Here is a 25,534-nt window from a genome sequence, read left to right on the forward strand (position 1 = left end):
TAAATACCGCACCACCGAGCGAGGTCGCTCAAAGGGCGCCTGCCGAATGCTTTACTCGTTATCGGGAAAAATAAACCTCCCCGGGTCTTGATCACGATCCAGGTGGGCTGGTCAGGGGGAGGTGGTCAACAACCATCCACCCTGACCACGTGGTGACCAGGGGGTGGGGGGTTGTTTGTACCGACCACCAGCTCCCATGCGGCTCTGACAATGTCCTGCCTGACTGAGTCGGGCACACGTGTTTCAGATTACGCTGCCCGTTGTAAACAATCCGCGTGGCACGCGGGGTGCTTGAGTTACGATGCCAACTCCTCCTCGCGCCCTTGTTGGGTTCCGCGTGCGCACCGATGGGGAGCGGTGGCGCGGCGGTCGGCGCTGCGCTGCGCTACGAACCCGGACGAGTTCGATTCCCGCTCACGGCCACCAACACCGGTGACGATTATCTGAACCGGTCCTGGGACTCCACGAGGTCGACTCGGCTTCAAATGAGTACCCGGTGCGGTGTGTAGTAGAACGTCGCCACTTAAGGAGACAAAGGCGGCCGGGCGTGGTGCTGGCCGACCAACCCCTCCGTGTGCCGTGACGGCCGTCGCAGGTGCCGCTCGCTAACAGCACTTGCCCCGACAGGCTGTCACAGGCTACACGGGGTGGGGGGAACTTTGTCTTTGTGTGCCTCTGAGAGGGGGAGGGATGGGGTGGAAGATTGTTTTGAACGTTTAAAATGATTTTAAAAACGTGTTGTCAATAAGCGGCGTCGCTCGCTGAGCGAGGACCGCAAACGCACGAGAGGCTGAACACAAACTGCGCTCTTCTTTAGCCCGCTTGACGTTGTGTTTACGTTTTCAGGGGTGCCGGAGGGGTTGACCTGATCGTAAATGGTCCCCCCGCCCCCCTGCGCATCGCTGGAAATCAAAACCGAGAGCGCTGAACGCACGGCCTAATTTTCTCAATGAGCATTCTCTGGGTCGAGGGTCGACTGGAGTGAGTGGCCCGCGAGTGCTCGCAGCCGCAGCGAGATGTGTACTGGACGTGGTGCGCTGGGGTGTGCAAATGTTTTTTTCCGGAGCCATCGACCCAGACAGAACCAAGCTGAGAATAATCTCCGATGTCGCGCTTTTACGCTGTGAACACAAACAGTGGCGGGGGGGGGGGCATGGCGATCGCGCTCCCGCCTCTCTCTCTCTCGCTCGCTCTCTGGCTCTCTCCACGTGCCGCGTTGCTATAGGCTCCTGAAACGCAACGATGGAACGTGACTCCTGGGAAGACAAAGGCGGCCGGGCGCCGTGCTGGCCACACCCAGTCTCATTAGGTGCTCACCAACAGGCCCTTACTTGCCGGCAGTCTGTTGCGGCTACGGGGGGGGGGGGGTCAAATCTTTGTTTTTCACGGTCGTGCCGAGAGCTCAGCTGTGCGGTTTCCTTCGCAGCAATGATATCAGCGTGAAAGTATTGGCATGGGGGGGGGTAGCAAAAAAAATCAGACCTTGGCAAAACAACATTCTTTCGTGCGTTCATTTCCTCTATCTACAAAGCAATACGTCCAAATGCACGACATTATCACGGGTATGTAAAGGCCTAACGGGTAAAGGATGCAGCCCCAGCAATTTCTTACTGCTTGCAGCGCCGTTGGTGGAATGGTCTCCACGAAGAGGGAGCGCTAAGGCGGGCCCCCCCTGTAGCGGGGCGTTCTTGCCGGCTCTTCCAGGCTGGGCAGATGTGGACGTCTGTAGATAGAGGGCTTCATAGCTCGTCGAATTCCACCAGTCTAAAAGAAAGATTCTGACGTCTCGGGAAGAGGTTGGTACAACCCACAGCTGTTACGTATGTGCAGTATGTACGTTGAACTTCTTTCACACAGTACATAGCCAACTGGGTGAGGCCTACCATCCCTCCCCCCCGCAGCGCATCTATGCAAGTGCTGCAAATTATTTCACGCCGTCTAAACTTCTGTCGACGAAAAGGCAATGGGGTGTTCACTCGAAGTGTAAACACACGGTCGGGAAAACTCACGTCCCGTGGCTAGGAAACCAATTTGCCCCCCCTCCCCCTTTGAAGGCGTGCAAGTCGGGTGCTCCCCCCCCACGCACCATCGCATGGGAGACGCGCGCATGTGTGTGTGTGCGTGTGTGCTTGTGCGCGTGTGTGCGTGTGTGTGTGCGTGTGCGTGCGTGTGTGTGTATGCGTGTGTGTATGCGTGTGTGCGTGTGTGTGATCCCGCAGCACCCCAACCGAGTTTACAAACACAAAGTGACAGCCAGCAAAACGGGCACATTTCGGTTATTTGTTTACAAGCGCTCCATCCTCCTCCCCGCGGCAAGCGCGCGCGCTGGCAAACTGCGAGGGGTAAACAACGAGCTGCGTGATCCTCCCAGTTTGAGGCAGCAAACGGCCTCCCATTTTGTAGCTGCTCACCCCGGGCTATAAATGTCCTGATAGTGACATTGTCTTTGCGGGACAACCAATGCACGTTCACCGTCCCTCGCCACGGTGGGGAGATGTTAACTACCTCGCCTGGTATGCAGGAGGTCAGGGGTTCGACCGCTACCCTGACGCGTGGTCACGTTGATTTTTCTCCGGGTCCTCCGGTTTTTCCCTCAACAATTATAAACATTCTTGATTTGAAGCTTTCGTCACTGCAGGAATCCATACTCTTTGGTTTTGTCGGTAAAGTCATGTAGGTAGAAAATAAAATAAATCACGACATTTCTGGCTCAAAGAGTATTTATAAACATGCGTTTAGAGTATTTGGCTGCTATACATTTCCACATGATAAGCCAGTTATATAGCTCAGTGGGCCTTACCTGGAAAAAAAAATAGTTGAACAATTATAAAATGTATCTGTCGTTTTATTTGGTGGATTTTTGCGAAGCAATTGAAGAATGTTACAGTAGACTCTCGATTAATTTTCCGCATGCGGTTTATCCGATTTGCACCTAATATTTTTACATAAATTAATAACTCATGAATTTTCCCTTAAGCCCAAATCAGTAATCTAAAAACAGTTATGCATTGTTATTCTTGGAAATGTTTATTACAAGTCACGTGCTGAAACCGAATAAATATGTGCTCCGGTTAATCCGAAATCCACGTGATCACCTCTACAGCACAGTAGTTGCTTATTTTTACAGCAGTGGGCGGAGTTTGGTTGATGTTGATTGGCGTGGCTCTGCTGTCCACTTAGTGGGCCGAGTCTTCGTCGCGGGAGCAGGAAAGTGTTATCACTCAGCAACTCAATTTTCTTAACTTAATTTATAATTTGTACCTATATTAGTGGTTTTTGGCATAAAGATCCGTGGAAAATGGTTCTATTTTTGGATTATCCGCGAGTTTTAATTATCCACGGTCTCGGTCTGATCAACGACAGCTGTCGAATTCCGGTCAAGTCCATTTCTGTGGATTTCATGTGGTCATTCTCCTCGTCTGATCGACTGAAGCAGTCAGACATTTAGTCACGCCCCCTTAGTTATTCAATATCATCAGGTCAGCCAATCGGTGAACCCAGTGCATCTTTTTATAGCCAATGATGGTTGCTGGCATTGGTCTTCGTCGGCGCCGCTGCTGTCTCTAAATAATGTCGATAAATGATCCCAAGTCTGCATCTTCGTTCGGTCTCGATAATCTCCCGTCGTCACGGCGAGTGGCGCGCCGTGGCCTGTGGCCGTCATCACGCGCCCCACGATTCTCATCCCACTCATCATCACCGTCGACGATGCACTTTTAAATCGAGATTGAAAACTAATTCCTTTCAGAACTGCTTTTTGTGTTTGTCGTCGTTCCCCGCACCTCCGATTAGCACGGTTGGCAACATACATGAAACTAAAATGAAATACAACTTTTTTTAGATTTTTCCCCATCGCTCACAGCCTCAACCCAATAACCGTACGTGACTGCAAGATCCAGAAGGGGCAGAGTGTTATTCTGGCCAGGTGTGCTCCAGAAGCGGATCTGCGAGCTTCCCATGAGATAGAGAAACTAACAAAATATTTTTTTACCAGTTAAGGCCCACTGAGCTATATAGCTGTTGGCTATCACAAATGATAGCTCAAGGAAGGGAAATACTCTGAACAAACGTCGATTGTAAATGCAGAGGGGAAAAAATGGTGACACAATTCACCGGGCACGGTAGAACTGAGACGTGAAACTAATTCTCGAATCGAATCTCAACTCCCAAACTTGACAATTCCACCACTCGTGGGGTTGGGTGGGAAAATTGTCATCGATGAAAGAAACGAAAACTTAACAATGATATTACAGGTAAGGCCCACTGAGCTCTATAGCTTCCTCAGAAGCGACCTGGCCACAAATGATAGCTCAGTGGAAATGTATAGCAGCCAAATACCCTAAACACGCGATGTTGACGGGGACAGAGACCATGCAAACTACAAATACTGTATACAGCCGGCGTCAGGGTCGGTAAGAACCCACGACCTCCTCCACACCAGGTGAGGGAATTAACATCTTGCCACCGTGGCGAAGGTGGGAGCTGTTGTAAAATTTCATGCGTTTTAAATCGGGCCCCACAGCAGGGCCAGCGCAAGGTGGGGGGGGTGCTTGGGGTGGGCCCTGCACCACCAAACGTCCCATTGGTCCACCCGAGTTGATCTCCTTAGTGATGATTCACTGTTGTGGTGCCCCCCCACCCGATCCCCCAATCAATAGGAGCCACAGCAAGCTCTGCCTTACATGAATACAAATAAACATTCAATGTCCTTCCACAGCTAGATATCAATGACATAATTTTTGGGGCATCAAGGGGATGCGACGGGGTTGATGTCCGCCTTGCCCTCCCTCCCCCGCGCTCCTAGCTTCGGCTCTCTACCGCCGTCGGCGTTATTCGAACGTCCCGGCTCGCCAGGCTCTGCCGGGGGGGTGGCGGCCGGCCACCCCCGTCCGTTCGGCGGCTCCGTGGATTCCCCTCGCCGGTCACGGCCGGCGCCTCTGCCACCACGGCCGCGTCCAGGTTCAAGTTTCACGAGAGAGCGGGAGGGGGGGGGCAAGGGCTAGGCGCGGGAGAGGGGACGTGCGCTCATGGCGAGCGCCGTTAAAATGAACAACGGGAAACAAAAAAAAACGCCGTTGTGCATTCGCCCCCGCCGCAGGTTTTTTCGCGGTCGCGCCATGGTGGCTCGGCACGGTATCCCGACGTTTCGATCCACGTGCCAGGAGCCTTTTAAAGGAACGGAATACGGACGGACAGCGAGTGCGGCAGAGTTGTTCGTCGCGCGCAAGCCGGGGAACGCCGGCCGATGTGAAGCGAGGAGGCCTCTGTGCGATGGAAATGTTGGTCGTGCTGATACAGGTCCGAATCAGAATCTTAATTCATACCGGAGGAATCTGATGAGTTGTAAAGCTCCTTTGCACAGATGTCCAGTCGAAAAGTGCAGCCTTGCAAATTGCTTTAACTCGCTCCACCTGCCGTTGGAAGGGCCGCCACTATAGAGAGAGCTCCAGAGAGCCCCTCTCGAGATTAATGCGGCCTACTCTTCCACGTAGGCCACGCTTTATCCCACCCACACGCTATCTTGCCCATAGACTAACTGTGGTGTAACCATCTACACCGAGGTGGTGAGGCGGCCATGAACACAACCTGCGCTACTGTTTCAACCGCCACGCCGGCGACCTCTGGATTGCAAGTCCGTCACACCACGGCGGCGTCCGGCGCCTTGGCTCGCGTAAAACAAAAACGTTCCCGCGAGCATTACGCAACTTGCTCGCAAAGTTGTCTCCCACCCCCCCCCTGATCTCCCTTGCAATCGAGACGTCGCAGCCTCACCGGGTTTCACCGGGCCGTCTTTCTTCGTTTTCTTTACTACACAACCCAGCGCCAACCCAGTACAAAGCACCGGCCACGACGAGAGAGCGGAGGGGCGGAGGAGCAACAGAAACGTCCGCGGACAAAAGCTCCGGGTCGGCGGTGCTCCAGGGTTTAAAAGAGGAGGGCGGGGAGGGGGGGGGGGCAACACCGGGCCCTTCTGATGTGACTCTGCCACCGACATTCCCGTCGTCGCACCAGCGAACGGTGCTGCCGGCTTTTGTTTCGCGTGTGAGCTCAGCAGAGATACGAGTCAGAAGCCAAACAAAAACCAGCAAGCATCCCTCTCTCTCTCTCTGCTTGTTGGAGTAAAGGGGACGGGGCTCAACGAGGGAGTAACTCGCGCGCAAAGCTCCGGAAAGATGGATTCTCGCAAAACGACGGACTACACGACAAACGGCGGACGTCTATTCATTTAATGGATGGCGCGCGGGGGGGGGGGGGGAGAGCTGCCACCTTGCGATACGTCAGCAGCGATTGTTCATTGGGTTAACTGGCCCCCGGCATAGGAATATGGAATTTCCACCACCGGCTCGGGGCTGTAAACAAACGAGAGATGGGTGCTTGTTTGCGAAGGCAGCCACACGGACTTTGAGATGTCGAAATAGAGGTGTGCAAGAATAAATGTGTGCATTCATATTAATACACGTAGCTATTTAAATAAGAGGGCAGTCGGGCATGAAGACAGAGCGTCGCACGCACGTTCGGATAGCCGCAGAGTCGCGTGGAAACGCAACCAAAATGACAGCCGAACCGGGACTTTCGATAAAACACATTTGGCGGGGCCACACATCGACACGCCCCTTGGCGTTGTCCGACAACGAGGCGAAGGATCACGTGTAATGACCACGTTGACAGAGGCCCTTGACAGAAGTGAGTGAATGCGCTAACAGTAGGCACACCGTGTCACCAGGTCGAAAGTATCCCCCACCGCATGCCCGATGAGCACGGCCAAGACGCTTGCAGTGAGGGATGAATAGATATGTCATTTGCGGCCCATTGCTAAGTGGTCGGCTTCACGAGGTAGTGTCAGGCGTAAGGTCAGGGGTAGGGTTAGAGATAAAGTCACAGGTAGGGTCAGGGTCAGGGGTAGGATCAGGGCCAGAGTCATAGATGGGAGAGGATGAGAAAGATCAGGAGGAGAGGAAGAGATCAGGAGAGGATGGGGTGGTGGGGGGGAGAGGCCACAGACCTGCGTGGCCGCGTGCGTGACGAGCACATCTCGTTGCCGAGCACGTGGAAGCGCCGCGCCTCGTGCAGCAGGCCGTAGCACTCGGGCGCCGAGCGCACCATCTCCTCGCCCTCCACCGTCTGCACGAAGTAGTCGGGCTGCAGCAGCGGCAGGCGCACGTTGTCGAGGACGTCGCGCAGGGCGCTGCGCCGTTCCACCGCGTTGTGCTGCACCCAGCGCATCACCGCCTGCGCGCGCAAGCGAGCGTGCGGGAGCGCGAGCGTGCGGAGGGGGCAACGTCACGACGGGTAGGGAGAGAGGTGCGATAGTCAGCGGGCGCGGTCCCGCGTGGTCATCGGCACCCTCACCGTTTGTTATCATCATCATTATCATAATTTCTTTAGAAATGCTTTTTGCGTGTTAGTTTGTTGTCCTTCCCCCGCACCACCGATTAGCACGGTTGGCTACGTACGGTACAAAAGAAGTTCAACGTACGTACGTACACACACGTTTGTCAAATTTGGCTACATTGCACCGCAAATTACGCAACTGGAATTGCACTCAGCAGCCATCGCCGCGACTCCTAAAACCTGGCAGGATCCCTCCTGTAAAAGAATTACGTGACTCTGTGTGAGGCTTTCCTGGGTCGATGAGCGGAATAAATAAATAAGAATAAATCAACAACACGTGGATTGACCACGGCTGACGGCGGCGGATGGCATACAGAGCCAATGCTGACCCGCCCCTACTGGGCATCTGTGTAAAAGAGCTTCATAGCTCATCGGATTCCTCCAGATTCTGATTCTGATCATTTGTGATAGCGTGTGCATTTTGCGGGTAGTGGGGAGCGGTGGCGCAGTGGTTAGCACGCCGCGCTTTGAACCTGGAGGGCCGAGTTCCATTCATGGCCAACACCAGTGATGGTCATCTGAACTGGTCATGGGCCTACCCTAGATCAACTCAGCCTTAAAATGAGGTCTGAAAACATCGCCACTGGGGAGACAAAAGTGATCGGGCATGATGTTGGCTACCCACCCACTAATGTACCATTTCGGCCTTCATAGGTGCTACTCGCTCACAGCAGTTGCCGCAACAGTCTGTGATAGTGTGCGTATTTGTGATGATAGTATGCATTTTGTGTTTTGGGTGTGTGTATTTGTGATCATAGTGTGCGTATTTGTGATCATAGTGTGTGTATTTGTGATCATAGCCTGTGTATTTGTGATGATAGCGTGCGTATTTGCGATCATCGCGTGCGTTTTTGTTGCGTGCGATGGGTGCCGGGGAACGGCGGCGCAGTGGGCCAAGCAGCGAGCGTCACCTCGAAGACGGTCTCCTCCTTGTCCACGACCAGCTCGTCGTTGGAGACGTAGTCCACGAGCTCGTCCTTGGGCAGCTCGAGGAACTCCTGGTGCTGCACCACCTCGCAGAAGCGTTGCAGCGCGAACGCCGCGCACTTGCTGTGCAGCGACTGCAGGGAGTGCGCGTCGGCAAACCGCTGCAGTCCCAGCACGTTGCACGGGTCCAGCTGCTCCTCCAGGAACTTGGCGCAGGCGGAGCGCAGCGCGTGGATCTGCCACGAGCGAGGAACCGGCCGTTAATAATTCGTAACTCGTTTTTTTTTTTCCACTGGCGCAAACAGAGCCGTGCCGAGCCACCGGCCCGCGTCGTTTTTTTTCCCCGCCGTGGAAGGCGCTCAGCTCTGTCACCGCGCGCGGCGGACGACGCGGCGACGCTGCAAGGCATTTACAAACTGGTGGTCGGAAAATAATTTGCTCCCCTTATCTGGGTGCACCCACTGGTTATAAAAATACTAAAGATTGATAATAACTTGCAGCATTTGGTGTTAGCGCCGATCTTGTGGCGGCATGGCTGTCAGGAAGGCAAAACGTTTCACAGGCATCGACATAGCTCAGTGGGCCTTACCTGGTAAAGTAAAAAATTGTTTATATTTTTGTCAATTTTTTATATTTCTTTTTTATTGTTTTATATTCATATTATTTTATTATTTCCCTTCTACGTGACTTTACCGAAAGAACCAAGAAGATGAATCCCTGCAGTCACGAAAGCTTTAAATCGAAAAATAAAACTAAACTATTATTTTATCTTACCAGGTAAGGCCCATTGAGCTATTTTTTAGAGGCGACCCGGCCACGAACGATAGCTCGACGAAGTCTTTGTCCGATGGCTAAGCTAGTGGTGGGGTAGTGCCCATGTGGTGGGCACGGTGTGGTTGGCATGGGCCCTAAAAGCATGGAAAGCATTGGGAGTTCCTCAATCTTTAGCCCAGACACCTGGGCTCCCCCCATTCTGTGCAGTTGCACTGCCTGCACATTGAATATATACAGGGTGCTTAAAAAAATGTTACCACTTAAATGGGACTCATCTTCTTGGTTCTTTCGGTAAAGTCACGTAGAAGGGAAATAATAAAATAATAAAAATAAAACATAGTAAAATAAACATAACAAAATACAATTCTCACGACGTTTCAGCCACAACGCAAGCAGCCGTCCTCAGGTGAAGAACAGGTCTGTCCCTTTTACGTGACTTTACCGAAAGAACCAAGAAGATGAATCCCTGCAGTCACGAAAGCTTTAAATCAAATTTTTTTTATTTTGGTTGCACAGGAGGAGATGATGTTGCTGTGTGTGTAATCCACACAGTGTAGTTTGCGGTGTCATTTATCGGAATTTGCACAAATGTTGACGATGTACGTATGCACGTTGAACTTCTCTCGTCACCCCCCTGCACCTCCGCGGTAATCGGAGGTGCGGGGGGGTGGGAGGAAAGGACAACAAACCAAACACAACACCTCAGTTGTAAACAAATGAGCTTTCAAGTTATATAACCGTGTCACGGCCGCTGCCGTTCTGCAGGGGCTAACGCGCCAGCCTGGGGGGGAAGGGGGGCAGGCGGGGTGTGGGGGGCGCCACCTGCACCTGGAAGAGGCTGGCGGTCTCGAAGAGGTACTGCACGTTGTCGGTGGTGATGCGTGCGCGGCCCGTGTACATGTACTGCAGCAGCTGCTCCATGGCGGACGCCTGGATGCCGTTGATCTCGACGATGGTGGCGCGGCTCTCGCGGTGGTCGTTGCAGAACATGGCACGGAAGTAGGCGGAGCAGGCGGAGAGGACGGCGCGGTGGCACGGGAACTCGCAGCCCTCCACCGCCACCATCACGTCGGTGAATATGCGATCCTACGGGCGGCGCAGGGAGGGCAGGGGCGGAGGGGGGGGGGGCAGCACCGCTGTTATCTCGACGACGGTGAGGCAAGTAAGCCGCCAGCGAAAATAAAACAGAACTTTCGTTTTCTTTTCACGTTAAGTTTATTTTACGTTTTGTACGTATGTACGAAGAACTTTGAAACATAAGAATAAAGTTTTACCCTTTCTGGCAATAAAACAGGAGGTGTTAAGATGTTCAAACACCAAATAGAAACCTTTTGCAAGGAATCAAGTTCGCATTAACCAAACGTAGTTGTGGTGAACACCTGTTTAATTGCCATAAAGGGTAAAACCTATTCTTACTTTTCAAACTTTGATACTGGCAAAAAGGTCCCATGATAGGTTGAACTTTGTTCGAACCGTACGTTGTATTCACTATATAGTATGTATTACAGTATTACACGCTAATGTTCAATATTTATTTTTATTTACGAGTTTCAACTAGAACCAAAAAACATTTTTTTTTATTTGACCAGGTAAGGCCCACTGGTCTATGTAGCTTTTTCAGAAGTGTCAAAAGATAGCTCAACGAAGTGGCTCATACCACGTGGAAATTTATAGCAGCCAAATACTCTGAACGCATGACGTTGATTCTAAATGCGGAGGGGAAAAAAACCGGTGGACCATCGAAGAGGGGTCCCTTTTAGTCACATTCGCTTCACCGTCGTAGTCATCGTAGTCGGCCATGATCAATCCACTGCTGGGTGAAGGCGTTCCCCAAGCCATCGCCAATTCACGACGGTCCAACGGCGCAGCCTTCCACTCATCTCGATCGATTTGATCGCTCCATCTCTCACCCCCCTACCCCTCCCCGGCGGACGTTCCCTCGGGCAGGTTGCTCCGCTGCCCTTTACCCTGGCCGTTTGCTGCCCTTTACCCTGGCCGTTTGCTGCCCTTTACCCTGGCCGTTTCAGGATCCTGCAACGCCCGTTGCCTCACAGCGGGGCGTTCAAAAGGTCCGGTGAGGTGATTTCAGAAAATGAGTGGGACTCGTGTGCTGACGTAACGGCCCAAATCATGTGCAGGTTATTTCATTGGGTAACGCCACATAACAACGTCTGCCCCCCCCCGCCCCCCCGTACCGTAATCATACTGCGGACGACACCCGTCGGCGGAACACAGCGCCTTCGCGTGAAGACAGCCTTCGCGCTACGATAACGGCGCGTGGGATCGTAGCCACTGGGGACGTGTGTGCTGCGCGGTTGCTCCGGAGCACGCGACCCAGAGAGACCCGGGTTGCCAGGCTATGAAGGGGATTAAGGGCCGCGTGTGGGTGGGGGACAAGCCCTGGTGGTTGACCAGGGGGCAGGGGGGGCCCGGGCAGTGCCGACTTTAGACCTCGGCAACGTAGGCATTTGCCGAGGGCGGTGACAGATTGCCGGGACTCGGGAGGGGGCGGCGGGTGTCGGGTTCTGCGGCCGGGCGGCCGTGATCGGTGGGCGTGCGAACCGCTGATGCTTCGGCCACATCGCTGGAGATGCCAGTGCGCGTGCGCGCGTGTGGAACGCGCTATCGGCCGGAGGGGGGGGGACAAAACACAGTGCCCCCCTCGCCCCCCCATTTCATTCCTCGCACCAGGTCCCCATGCCAACCGCACTACGCTCCGCCACTGCTGCGCTTCAGCCACGGGCGCTTGGCTACAACCACGGGACAATTTACCGGGGCCGAGATATCTCGATGTCGCACGGTGGCTAGGAGATGTTAACTGCCTCGCCTGGTATGCAGGAGGTCGTGGGTTCGATGCCGACCCTGACGCCTGCTGCCGTATATTTGTAGTTTGCGTGTTTGCCCCCTTGTGGTCGCGTGGATTTTTCTCCGGTTTCTCCGGTTTTTCCTTTCACATTTAGAACCAACACGTGTTCAGAGTATTTGGCTGCTATACATTTACACGTGATAAGCCACTTCGTTGAGCTATCATTTGTGGCCAGGTCGCTTCTGAAAAAAAATAACATAGCTCAGTGGGTCTTAGCTGGTAAAAGAAAAACTTGGCGAGTTTTAGATTCTTCCATCGATTCTGACACGCACGTTCAGATGCATGCATCGTGAGCGTGCTAATCGATTGCAATCAACAAAGTGGAGGACACATACTCCCGCACAGAGCCCACTGATGACCCCCCTGGTTAACCACTGACATTAACCCATGACCTCCCAAGCCATAATCTTGGTACACAGCATGCAGGGACATAGTGGTGGCGCTAAGCAAAAAAAAATGTTTCAACCCCACCCCGCCTCCTCCTCTCCCACCCTCCACCTTTCAATTCGTAAATTCATAGTGAGATGACACACGAGAGATGCAGACGAGAGATATAGGGAGAGCAGGAAAAAAAGACAAACACAGAGTCGGAGTGAGATGAGAGGAGAAGTGTAGATAGGGCAGACGCGAGAGATGTTGTTTACGCACGTTAGCTTGTTGTGTTTGTTAGGGTTTGAACTAGGGCTGATATTTTTATGCAACCCTTTTCTTGCATGAATCCCGGGCCCCGCGAATGGCCCATCCGTTGCCCCGAGCTCTTGCTTGGTTTGCTTGTGCCTATCGCTGCCGCTTGTGCATTACAGAACCTTTCAGACAAACAGAAGAACACGGCCATGAAGCTACACATACAGACTGAATTAGCCTTATAGGTGACCAAGTAGGAGCCAATACTATCAGTGTATAGTACAACCATATAATCCATAACGGTCAAAGGTTAAGCTGCGTGCCCTTAAGCATGCAGCTCACTGATTTATGCACGCATAAAGCGCCCAAATGCTCCACAGCCAACTCCAGTCCTCGCGACCCATCATCTGTGCCCGATTTTGTATCAGCGCTTGAACGTGTGGGTTATTTTTTTTAATCATTTAAAAATAGAGCCTAAATATATTAATTTTGAATGATACGAAACCCCCCCCCCTCCCTCGGATTTGGTTTTATTTGCGAAGTGATGTCACAGGAAGCGACAGGGGCGCCACGGTGGCTAGGAGATGTTAACTACCTCGCCTATATATTTGGAGTCTGCCTGTCTCTCTCTCTCCCCGTGGTCGCGTAGGTTTTTCTCCGGGTCCTTCGGTGTTCCCCTCCACATTTTGAATCAACGTGCGTTTATAAAGTATTTGGCCGCTATACATTTCCACACGATAAGCCACTTTGCCGAGCTATCAACTGTGGCCAGTTCGCCTCTAAAAAAGAGGACCCTTACCTAGTAAAATAAAAAATAGTTTAGTTTACGTTTCATTAAGGCCATGACAGGAAGTGACGTCGCCCGCGGCGTATCCCCACGGCAGGAAGTGAGGTCGACACTCGACACGAGGATGGCGGAGCTCACCTTCAGGCGGAACTCATTGAGGGCGGCGAGAACTCCCTCGGCGTGGGGGCTGCCGGCGGAGAATTCGAGCAGCTCGCTGGCGGCCGTGCCGCCGGGCGTCTTCGACTCGAGGTTGAGCACCTTGCGCTTGCTGGCGGGGGACTCGCGCACGCTCTCGCCCGCCCCGGCGCGCGCGTTGCGCCGGCCCAGGATGAGCACCATCTTCGCGGCCACTGGCGAGTGTCACCGTCGGACGTCGCACAGGATCGAGCGCGCAGTCGTAGTGGTGGCGGTGGCCTTCTCCCTGAGGGTGGACAGCGAGGCACGCACGTGGCTCACGTGTTGCACGTGCACAGCGTGCGTTCAATGTCACGCGTGTATCTACGTGCCATCGTCGTGTGTATGGGCAGTCCCCGAGATACGGACATCCGACTTACGAACATCTGCACTTGTGAACGAAGTGCCCTAAGATGATATTTTGAACCATCCGACTTGTAAACATTCGGTCGTACGAACCGAACCGCGGAACTATTTTGGTTTGGCGGAGCAATTCTCCGCGAGATGTAATTAGTCCCATCATCCTGTGTAATGAGTTCCAGCGTAAGCCAGCATCAGGACCTTATTTAATGTTTAACTTACTAGACAGTATATTCTACATTACTGCATGAAAATGTAAAATATTTCGTCATATTTATGAGTTTAACAAAGCTTTCCTTCTTTGTTGAACCATAACACATTATATATATATAAATACAATTGACGATTGAGTTCTCAGATACAAAGAAATCGACTTACGAATGGGTCTAAGGTAACCCGTTCACAAGTGGAGGACTGCCCATAAAAAAAGATCCCCTATATAGGGGCAAGTGCTGTTCACCAGCACCTATGAAGGCCGACACTGCACACGAGGGGGTGGGTGGCCAGCGCCACGCCCGGCCGCCTTTGTCTCTATATTTACACACAGCACCAGGTACTCATTTGATGCCGATTCGACCTAGGGGAGGCCCAGGACCTGTTACAGATAATCGTTACTGGTGTCGACTGTTAGCGGGAACGGAACTCGGGTCGCCAGGTTCGTAGCGCAGCGTGCCAACCGCTACAAAGATCCCCCGTATAGCCTTAACAGACTGTAGGGGCAAGTGCTGTTAGCGAGCACCTATGAAGGCCGGAACGGTACACGAGGGGGTGGGTGGCCAGCACCACGCCCGACCGCCTTTGTCTCCCCAATGGCGATGTTTACACACCGCACCAGGTACTCATTTAAGGCTGAATCGACCTAGAGGAAGCCCAGGACCGGTTCAGATAATCGTCACCGGTGTTGGCCGTGAGCGGGAATCGAACCCGGGTCGCCAGGTTCATAGCGCAGCGCGCTAACGGCTACACTACCGCTCCCCAACCGCTACACAACAACAACAACCGCCATTCGCCACTAAGTGGCGGTGACGTCACCACGACGCACGCACACACACGCGCACACGGTGACGTGCAGATTACATCGAGCGAGTCTCGCTCCTCTGCACCCCCCACGTGTCCGTCACGGCGTTGGCGTCGCGCGTCGCAGCGTCGGTCGCAGCGTCGGTCACAGCGAGATGGATGAGGAGGGCCCCGGGTGTTCACCACCATCTTGGCTGCCATGACCTCAACAGCTTCAAGATTTTTTCGAGGATTATGAATATTTTTCCTCCCAAAACCCTTTGTCTTTACATGACAGTATTTTGCATTTCTTTGGAAGAGCGGACATTTTTTCGTCTCTCTTTTTGCTCTGTTATTGCCGTACTTTGTATCGTGTTATTGCTGCTTTTTCTGCACTGGTGGGTGACCCCAGGTCACCCGCCCTGGCAAATGAGACCCACCCTGGTACCTTGCGTTCTCACTTAGTTCAATCAGAATATGCCCGAAACGTAACCCCAACATTCTACCACGTCATTCAAAACCATGGTGCTGTCGAGTTGAATTTTTTTAAGAATGAAAGTCCTGGAAATACTGGGCGAATAAAGGGATGGGACACCCCAGTCTATCCGTTTTCCGTGCAAAACCCTCATTATTTCCATGCAGACCATAATTAGGCCATATATAGTACCATTTTTTTTTACTATAAAAATGAATCTATTTAAAAAACCAACCAACCAAAACAAAAAAACACAACTGAATTCTGGAAGAACGAATCCACTTTTGCATTCGTCACTGCGCAGTCCAGGACTAAACTGGGACGACGCTGGTGCGTGATGTTTCTGCGCCGCTTGGAGACACGGCAAACAGCACCGACAGCATTGCTTTTGCACGCGCGACCGTATTTTTTGAAAAGGCACAGAAAGACGCGCGAAAAACCACTCGGGCCCCTGTGCACTACGCCAAAAAAAACCCATCGGCATTTCCTGGAGAACTGCATTGTGGTCCCCTTGTCTGAGGTCAACATCAAATACTATTTGAGCGATTGAGACCGACGGACAGGCAGCTGTGATATGGCGAAGGACAACTGTGGACCGGTTTTGTCCTCATCGGCACGGTATAGTCACCAGTGCCTACTGCTGGAAAGTCTGCCTGTGGGAACCATACGTAATAATAATTAACATTCATTTGTAGGACGCCTTCCACTAATATCCCAATGTACTCGTGGGCCTATGACGCTTTTCCTTCTGTAGAATTATTTTTAGGATATTTTTTCTCTTTATTTTTTCAATGATGCCTCTTCCCACCCTGAGAAACCCTTTTATATTAGGGGGGGGGGGCACGGTAGACCCCACACGAACGATATTCCGAGGACCCTCGATACCTTAACGGGCACCGCCGTATATAACGATGCCCATTGTCGCATGAACAACGCGTGGAGGGACGCCCCCCCCCACGCCGCACGGAGCGAGCCAAGCGGCTGATAACGCAGCGCATTCTCACGCGGGTATTTCAAGAGTCGTTAATAAGTCAGACGCCGACAACACTCTGTAATGCCTCGCTGTCAGCTGGCGGCGTGGGTGACTCGCATTAAATGCCGCAGGTCCCCCGAGGGAGGCATGGCCGACAACACCTGGGAATGACAGTGACCGCCTCGGGCTGAAATTCACGATGCGGTGATGCGCATTACATCACCCCCCCCACCGCCGTGGCGACTTCGGCAAAGCGGCCGCCGAACTACTGACTGTGCGCAATCCCCATGCGCACGCTGCCGTGCACAACGAAGCCACAGCGTCGTTGTACACGCAACCTCCGATGGGCCACGGTTGCCTAAGTACGGTGCGAAAGAAGTTCAACGTACGTACGTACAGGGCCGCATTAAAATGTTTACAGTGGAGGAATCCAATGAGCTATAAAGCTCTTTTTCACAGAAGTGCCATTAACGGCTGGGTCAACGCCGACCGAACCGCCGAGTATCAGGTACAGGGCGGCACGTTTATAGAGACCCCCACTGCCGCAGGGAAAACGACGCTGTAGTTTAAAAAGCCTCTCCCCCTTTCTCCCACCACTCTCTATGCACGTGAACACTACCCCCTTGTGCGGAGGTCACCCTTTCAAGCGCTCTCCAGGCTCTACCCTGCTGACTTCGAGAAATACGATGACACCTGGGCGATTTGGTCAGCATTGTGATCGGCGCCCGAATACACGACAAGGGCATTTCAAGTTCTGACTCCTGTGTCCCAGCCCGCAGGTAAAACAAAACACACACAAAGTCCCCTTCCGATACGGAGGCGTGAACCCACACCCGACGGCGCGGAGGCGTCGCAAGCACAAAACCAGCGGAGTCTCCGGCGTCACGCTCGGCTGGAAGCCGACTTTCCGGGAACCGTTCCGGAAGACGGGCCGACAAAGTGAACTCGAGGACAAGCGGCGTCCCGCGACGTCGCCGGTGCGAGATGGCGAGCGACCGCTCCGGTCCTCCGGAGGGCGACCGACCGTCCCACCACCCCGCGGCTGCTTCTCGCTCGCGGCGTTGCGCGGCGTTGCGCTCGGCAAGGGTCGTGCTCGGCAAGGGGAATGTAAACGTGGAAGGAAAAACCCGGAGGGAAATCCATGCGACCATAGGGAGAACACGCAATCTCCAAATATACAGGCGTCAGGGATGGAAGTTAACCCACAACCTCCTGTATACCAGGCGAGGTAGTTAACATCTCGCCACCGTGGCACCCTCAGCCTTGACCGCCCCCCACCCCCAGCACTCTCCTGAAATCCCGCCACCCTTTCTTTTAAATCTAGATCGATAACTAATTTCTTTACAAATGCTTTTTGTGTTGAGCTTGTTGTCCCTCCACCGCACCTCCGATTCGCATGCTTGGCTGCATGCCGTGCCAATTAAGTTGAACGTACGTACAAGAGAGCAGAACAAATGATGGGAGCACACGGGCAGCTGCTGCCTGCCCAGTGAGGCTGTTTAGCGGTGGCAGCACCACAGAAATCCACCAGCTCACAGCCAGCGCGCCCTTGAATGGCTTAAAGAACCCGGGCAATGATTTCTAACTTTAGTTGCCATTGCAAAACTAAGTTGCTTATCTCTGCAACGTGTCATACGAGTGAAGAAAAGGGTGACGTGCCTTTCAGAACATATAGGTCAATAGTAAAAGAAAGTCAAGGCAATAATCGCTTGTCTGCATCGTTCATGAATAAAATGCGACTGTGTAAGGTTTTGACAGTTGTGCTGTAGAGATGCTTGCGGCTTGCGCCCCGCGTTGTCAGGAATGATGTCCGGCGTGTCGCTCCACGCTCTGGAAGCTTCTTCGGGAACTTGACCACCACAACGAGACGTCGGTAACGAGACGAATACCTCTCGGCGGCCGATCAAACCGCTCGCACGCGACCATTGTCCTTCCCCCGCGCCTCCGATCAGCACGGTTGGCTACGTGTGGCGTGAAAAAAGTTCAACGTGCATTGAGGGAAAAAATGTTGCCCGGCGGAATATTATGCAAATGTTCGAGTGGCAGCGTCGCTGTTCTCGTCAAGGTGCACGAACCATCATCACGAGGACGCTGGTCGTCCTCGCAAGCAGCGGCTTCTGGCTGGCCGTCGAACAAAGACGGTCACCGCAACGCGCACTTTCAGACGCGCTTCTGCGGCCGTCTGGGACGCTCTTCCTTCCGATATTAGGAAGCCACTGGGAGCTATGCACTTTTAAATAACTGCTTTTAGGGTTTTTTGTTGTTGTTGTCTTTCCCCCCGTGCCTCCGATTAGCACGGTTGGCTACGTACGGCGGCGCGAAAGAAGTTCAACGTACACACACATACAGAGGTTGGGAATTCTATCCCGGTAGAAGCGGGCCTCCCTTGGGCTGCATGTACTGTCCAAGCCTCAGGCCTTCATCGGCTTCCAGTTGGGGAAATATTAAGAGGATGCTGCGTCTTTTGGTTGTGGTGTAGGGTTCAGAGTTATGGGTCAGGATTAGTTGGGGATTAGGGTTAGGAATTAGGGATTATGGTAGGCGTTTAAGATTAGGGTTTAGTTTTAGGGGGTAGGGTTTAGGATTGGGTTTAGTGTTAGGGATTAGGGTTGGTGTTATCTTGTTAGGAACAGTAGAAACCTAAGACTTTCTCTCCGATGACTTTGGTTATCGGGTCGCACACTGCATGCTCGTTGTTCGGCATGATGTCCGACGTTTCGTTCAACGTGCCGGGAGCTTTTTCAGGAAAGCATCGGAGAGCGCCAACACATCAAAACACCTGTGCAATCGTCGCTGGCACAGGGCGAAGCATTCGTCTCAGTCAAAATCAAAAGCGAAACTGTCTCAGAAGCTCGTGCACGCATGAACGAACGCATGCACGCACGCTCACACGCACGCACGCGCACCTGACCGGTCCGAAGCACTGGCGAGCGGCCGCTCCTCTCTCACTTCAACAAAGCGGCACGTGCGGCGTCCGTGGCCACAGCCAATGAACAACGAATTTGCTCGCGTCGTTTCGCGCGGCGACCGCGTCTGGAGCGTCTCCAAGATGCCAAAAGGAGAGCCCCCCTGGCGCTCCAAGCCGAAGGCCACAGTATCCCTTCATAGACAACGAGAGACGGCGGAAACGCAGCACAGCGCTTTGAAGGTTTGAATCCGCAAAGTGCGTAACGCTGTGGCGCGCGTCGGTGCAGGCGGATTACAGCAACGAGAGGCGGCACCGACGACGTCCGGGCAACGTTCGCGTCACACCACGTTCGTCAGGACGGAGCCGATACCACGATGGACACGAAAACCAAAATTCTATCCTACGCTATTATTTTTAAAACCGCATCGTAACGTGGAAGGTAAAGGCGCAGCCCTGCAACTGCTTGCCCTCGCCGCCGCTGGCACCACCGCCCTCCGCAAGAGACAGAGGTCTAGGAGGCCCCCTCCGAAGGGTATTGGGACCACTCTTCCACACTGGCGCAGATCTCTTGGAAGATTGGGAGTACCCACACTTGACCCCACCACATGCGACCTACCGCACGCAATTACACCGCTGACAGACGCCGGGTGGTGTTGATTGGGCGAGGTGAGCGTGGCGGATTTTAGAAAATCCTGACACCAAATGCCGCTCTGGGGGATGGAGCCTGCGACCTCTGGCTTGGAAGTCCAGTGCCGCACCCGTTCCCATAGATGTGCAAATGCCTTGTACACCTACAAATGTTATTGCCGATGTGCAAATACGACTGGACATCTGTGAAGCTACCGGGCATCTGCGAAATTTGACCTTCATAGCTCATCGAATTCCAACGAGTACATATATATAAAAAAATCTAATTCTGAATAACACGGTGTTACTTTCATTATTTAATCTTGATAACGTCCTTTCATTACTTTGTCTTGACGATGTCCGTCACACACCTGCTTGTAAAAAAGGAGGGGGATTTCTTTTTGTTTAAACAGTTCCAGTAAACGCCCCCTCCTCTGGTGGAATTGACCTGGTTAGGAATTGCGCAACATACATTCAAAGACGTATTTATTTTTAGCCAAAATGGTAAGTAACCTTTCCTCAGTGCGACATACACTACACGCACGTAACACTAGAAGTCGAAGATCCCTCGTGTAGCCTTTAACAGATTGTTAGGGCAAGTGCTGTTCGCGAGCACCTTTGAAGGCCGGCACGGCACGCGAAGGGGTGGGTGGCCAACACCACGCCCGGCCGCCTTTGTCTCCCCAGTGGCGATGTTTACACAAACCGCACCGGCTACTCATTTGAGGCTGAGCCGACGTTCCTGCACACACAGCTTGCGGGTCGTGGGGGGTCGTGGGGGGTCATTTGCCCACGATTCTTCACCTTTGGTCGGTGCGTGTTGGTAAAGGTGGGCGGGGTGGGGGGGCACAAACGCTGGGAGCGTAGTGCAGTACAACAACGGACTCTGCTGCACTGCGCGCTGCTGACAACGCCGTCTCGCTGCAGTCGATAGCAACCTGCGTTGGCGCATGGCGGTCCCCCACCGTCCCAGCGCTGCCCGGGCTCAAGCCGGCATAGTTTCGGAAACTTGACGAGATAAAATCGCATTCCCGGGGCGATTTGGATCCATACGGCGTAAAGTACCGAACTCTCATCTACCCCGTTACCCGTGGCCCTCTTCTCAACCGTCGCATCCGGCGTCATCTGGACAAAGTTCCCGAAGTTCCGATTTAAATTTCGATTTAAAGCTTTCGTGACTGCAGGGATTCATCTTCTTGGTTCTTTCGGTAAAGTCACGTAGAATGCAAATAATAAAATAATAAAAATAAAACATAATAAAATATTTTTCACGACGTTTCAGCCACAACGCAAGTAACCGTCCTCAGGAGTCAGACTCTGTCTCCACCTGAGGACGACTACTTGCGTTGTGGCCGAAACGTCGTGAGAATTATTTTATTATGTTTTATTTTTATATTTTATTATTTGCATTCTACGTGACTTTCCCGAAGTTCGTTTGCGCAGCCGAGTACAACGACCCACGGTTTCATGTTCACAGACGAGTGGAGTCGCGCGCGGCATTATAATTGTCTGCGGACTTCGATCCTTCCCCCCCCCTCGTGGATTTGGTGGAGTCAAATTTGGAGATAACCCCAGCAGATAATAGGACCTGTGATATTGAGTCCCCCCGTGATTAATGGCCGATACGAGTTCTCCTGCGTTACTGTTGCATCCACTAGGTACGAGTGCAAGTCAGTCACAACGCCAGACTTCCACTGAATGATTCATACAAAAACAGTCGGGCCGAACATTTCTCGACACTGATCTCTTGTTTTCCATCATTCGTGGAAAAAACATAAAGTGCGCATTTATTTCATTATTTTGTGCACCGTTTTTTTTATTACAACATCGCCATTCATAAGGGGCTCTCATTCGAGAGTCAAACATCGGACACCGCGTGGCTTTGGCATTCCTCGAAGACGCTGGTGGAAGGATCAACCGCAGCAGAACGCCAACGGGCCGATGCGCGCATCGCCTTCACGAACGCAAATAAAGTAAGGGCACGAGCCACAGCGGTGCGATTGTGGCAATGCAACCCAAACTACGGGGCCATACGGTAAACAACCATAGTGCACGAAACTACATCCCGACGCTCCCCTGAAGTCCTGTGGTAGCTACCAGACGTCCACTGTTAATTAGCTCCTGAACATGTTGCCATCGCACGCAAGGATCGAATAAGGGCTTGTTGGAACCATCAAAGACAAGGATCCCCCGTACAGCCTTAACAGGCTCAAGGGGGACGAGAGCTGTTAGCAAGGAGCACCTCTGGAATTGTGACACGGAGGCATTCGCGACCAATGTTACTCACAATAGAAGTGATTTTGGGTTAGATCGGGTAAAAGTAAATGCGTCGTTAACCAACCACCACCACCCGGCACAGCCAATCAATGAGGTTTGTCACGTAAACTAAAACGTGCCAATTAGTTACGACTTCAGCACACCGGTGTGTTGGAGAGTGAACCCACAACGTGTATAATGAGAGTACCGCGACATTTCGCCGGTGATTACAGCAACAACCCGCTTCATCAGGCAGCTTGTCAGAATTGTGAAGAAGACTTCCTGATTCCGGCCTCAATTTAAATGCAAGAACATCTGCGCTTTTTGTCACGTGAACAAAACGCGCCAATTAGTTACTACTTCAGCACACCTCTGTAACTATCGCCACCATCACAAAAAACAAAGACCCCCGTATAGCCTCAACAGACTGTTGTGGAAAGTACTGTTAGCGAGTAGCACCTATAAGGGCCAGCCCAGCACACGAGGGGGTGGGTGGTCAACACCACGACCGGCCGCCTTTGTCTCCCCAGTGGCGATGTTTACACACCGCACCAGGTACTCATTTGAGGCTGAGCCGACCTAGGAGAAGGCCCAGGACCGATTCAGATAATCGTCACTGAAGTTGGCCGTGAGCGGGAATCGAACCCGGGACGCCAGGTTCGTAGCACAGCGCGCTAACTGCTACACTCCCGCTCCCCACACCACCATCACAAACACACGCGCAACCATCACGGCATTGGGAATCGCGCACGCGTCAGCAGCAGCAGCAGCAGCACCAAAACACTGCCCCGCTTCGAGACGGGTAAGGTCACGGTAATTTACGCGGGGGACCATAACTCAACCAGGCAGGGGACGCCCCGCTTAGTGCATTTCGCGCAGCGTTCAAACGTTATCCTTGCAAGCGTCGGTCCATCCGTCCGTCCGTCCGTCCGTCCGCGAGACTGTCGAAGAGTGACATGGCAATTCGCCCGACGGGGTTGCCAACGTAGCGGCGTACATTCCTGCAACAGCAACAAAAAATCTCGTCGCTGCACTGCAACGACGGCGACAACAACAACAGCAGCACCTCCGATTCGCCCACGGTTGGTTATGTGCGGTGCGAAAGAAGTTCAACGTACGCGCGACAACTTTGTTAATTTATACGGCGTGTGAATGCCATCTCGCCTGGAGACGCTTCAGGAGACAATCACTGTGCTCGGGGAGGTAGCAACAAGATGAAAAAGCGGACAATTTGCCTCTTTTTACATATCCGTAAAGGATACCAAGTACAGGCGGTCCCCCTGCTTTTACACGCAACGTGTTTCCTGGAAACCCGATCGTAAATAGGATCGACATAAATCAGACCCGATTTTCCCACAGGCAGTAGATAGAGTAGATACATCACTTGCTGATGTGGCTTTCCTTTTAATCGGCCGTATTTAATAGGGTTTATAATAGGCAAGAATACGAATAAAACATTAGAGAAGAACAAAAGTTCCACGCCAGGTCACATCGGAAACCGGACCGACTGTTCAAATGTGTTCGGAGTCGTGTTTGGAAGATGCGTCGTGAAATCAAAGTTTCTGTATGGTAAATCGATCCATTGTGGCATTATATAAACGTCGTAAATGTGGATTTAGTCACTCGGACCGTCGCAAACCGTAGACCGTCCGTACTATTTGACACAACCCATCAGCCACAGGGCCTTCTGGGAGTGCATATTATAAGCAACGTGAGCAAAACTCTGGATCGGTTTCAGCATTCAGGGTCTCATCAAGAGAGCCAAGCTTGCTTGAGCCAATGCTGGTGAACTGTCAAACGTTTACAGGCAAGGACACTGTCGGCCAGATATCTAAAGCTGTGGGTCCCAGGTTGACGCAAAGGTCGTAAAACTATCCGAATCCGAATATTTATTCATACTGGAGGAATCCGATGAGCTACAACAAATCTCCTTTTTCACAGATCTCCCGTAGAAATTATAACTATAACAAAGAACAAACTACAACAAAGAACACAAATAATCATGGGAATCCTAGTGGAGGGTGGTCAGGGCAAGAAAATAATAGCACGGGAAGCAGCAACCAGGGCCCGGCACCAACAACAACAACGAGCCCCAGGGGAAACCAGGGCAGCTGTGACAGCCGCAGCAGAACCAACGATCCCCAGGGGTAGCCAGGGACAGACAGGGCGTCTGGGACCAAGACAAAAGATCCCCCGTATTGCCTACAGCAGACTGTTGGGGCAAGCGCTGTTGGCGAGCCCGCACCTATGAAGGCCGACACGGCACACGAGAGCGGCGGTGGGTGGACAGCACCACGCACGGCAGCTGGGACAGCCGTGGCAGCACCAACAAGGCCCAAGGGCAGCTCAGGCATTCTCCCAGTACTGTTGGGAAATCAGTCGCTTCTAAAAATGAAGACCTCCACCCCCCAATGTATTGTACCCTACAATTATCACACAAGCAGTGGGGCTTATAAACATGTCCGACGCCACGGTATTTATATCGCTGGGCTCTTAAATAATGAAGCACTCAGCTGATGGACAAATGGATTGGATGACCTTTCCTGATCGCCAGCCAATAACTCACTGGGTTATTGGCTGGCTTAGTTCGTTGTTCTACCCCCGCACCTCCGACTTGCGCGGTTGACTACGTGCGAAAGAAGTTCAACATACATACATATAGTGTTTAGCACTGTCTAGCGACCCGAGTGAGATTCCCAGCCACAGCTAACACCAGCGGTGAGCGACATCTGGACTAGTTCAGGGCCTCTATCTTTATCAAATCGCACTGAACGGCGTGGTGAGGTCTGCCTATGCAACCTCCCATGGCCGACAGTCTGGGGAGAGAGGCCCTCACCCAGCAGTGTGCCGACAAAGGGCCGTAACTATTCATACTCTTTGGCTCTTTCGGTAAAGTCACGTAGGTGAAAAAAAAAAAAAATTCTAGCTGTGATTTCCACACCTGATGATGATTGCTTGTGTTGCAATCGAAACGTCGTGATTTAATTGAGTTATTTCTATTTTTTATTGTATTTTAAATTGTATTCTTATTTTTATTTTATTCTTGATTTTCTTTTTTATTTTATTCTTGTTTTCATTTTTTATAATTATTTTTTCTACCTACGTGACTTTACCGAAAGAACCAAAGAGTATGGATCCTTGCAGTCACGAAAACTTCAAATCGAGAATGGCCGTAACTATTGTTATTATGAACAACCTACTGGGGGGAGCATTGGCGCAGTGCTCAGCGCAAATGCGCGTCCAGCACGACTGAGTTCGATTCCCGGGCCCCCCCGGCTACCATCAGTGGCGAGTGAAATCCGAACCCCCACCCGCCCCGCGCGCCCCACACCCCGTCTGTTCCAGCCACTTCACCGTTGTGCGCGGAGACAAAGCGTAGCGAGGCCAGGTCAAAG

At 52.4% G+C, this 25,534-nt stretch overlaps 1 protein-coding gene across 1 annotated transcript in view; it reads right to left on the reverse strand.

Moving 5' to 3' along the window:
* The window catches only part of KLHL24 (kelch like family member 24), a 65,013-nt gene that overhangs the window by 33,188 nt on the left and 6,291 nt on the right, over positions 1-25,534 (reverse strand). The window contains exons 2-5 of the mRNA XM_078616775.1: positions 13,509-13,791; positions 9,922-10,179; positions 8,304-8,555; positions 7,004-7,230 (exon numbers count right to left, since the gene is read on the reverse strand). Of these exons, the coding sequence (XP_078472901.1) occupies positions 7,004-7,230; positions 8,304-8,555; positions 9,922-10,179; positions 13,509-13,709 (938 nt within the window). The 5' untranslated portion in view covers positions 13,710-13,791. The remainder of the gene's footprint in view (positions 1-7,003; positions 7,231-8,303; positions 8,556-9,921; positions 10,180-13,508; positions 13,792-25,534) is intronic.

This window comes from Lampetra planeri, chromosome 51 (genome assembly GCF_965212315.1).
Source record: "Lampetra planeri chromosome 51, kcLamPlan1.2.h2, whole genome shotgun sequence".
NCBI classification, from domain to species: domain Eukaryota; kingdom Metazoa; phylum Chordata; class Hyperoartia; order Petromyzontiformes; family Petromyzontidae; genus Lampetra; species Lampetra planeri.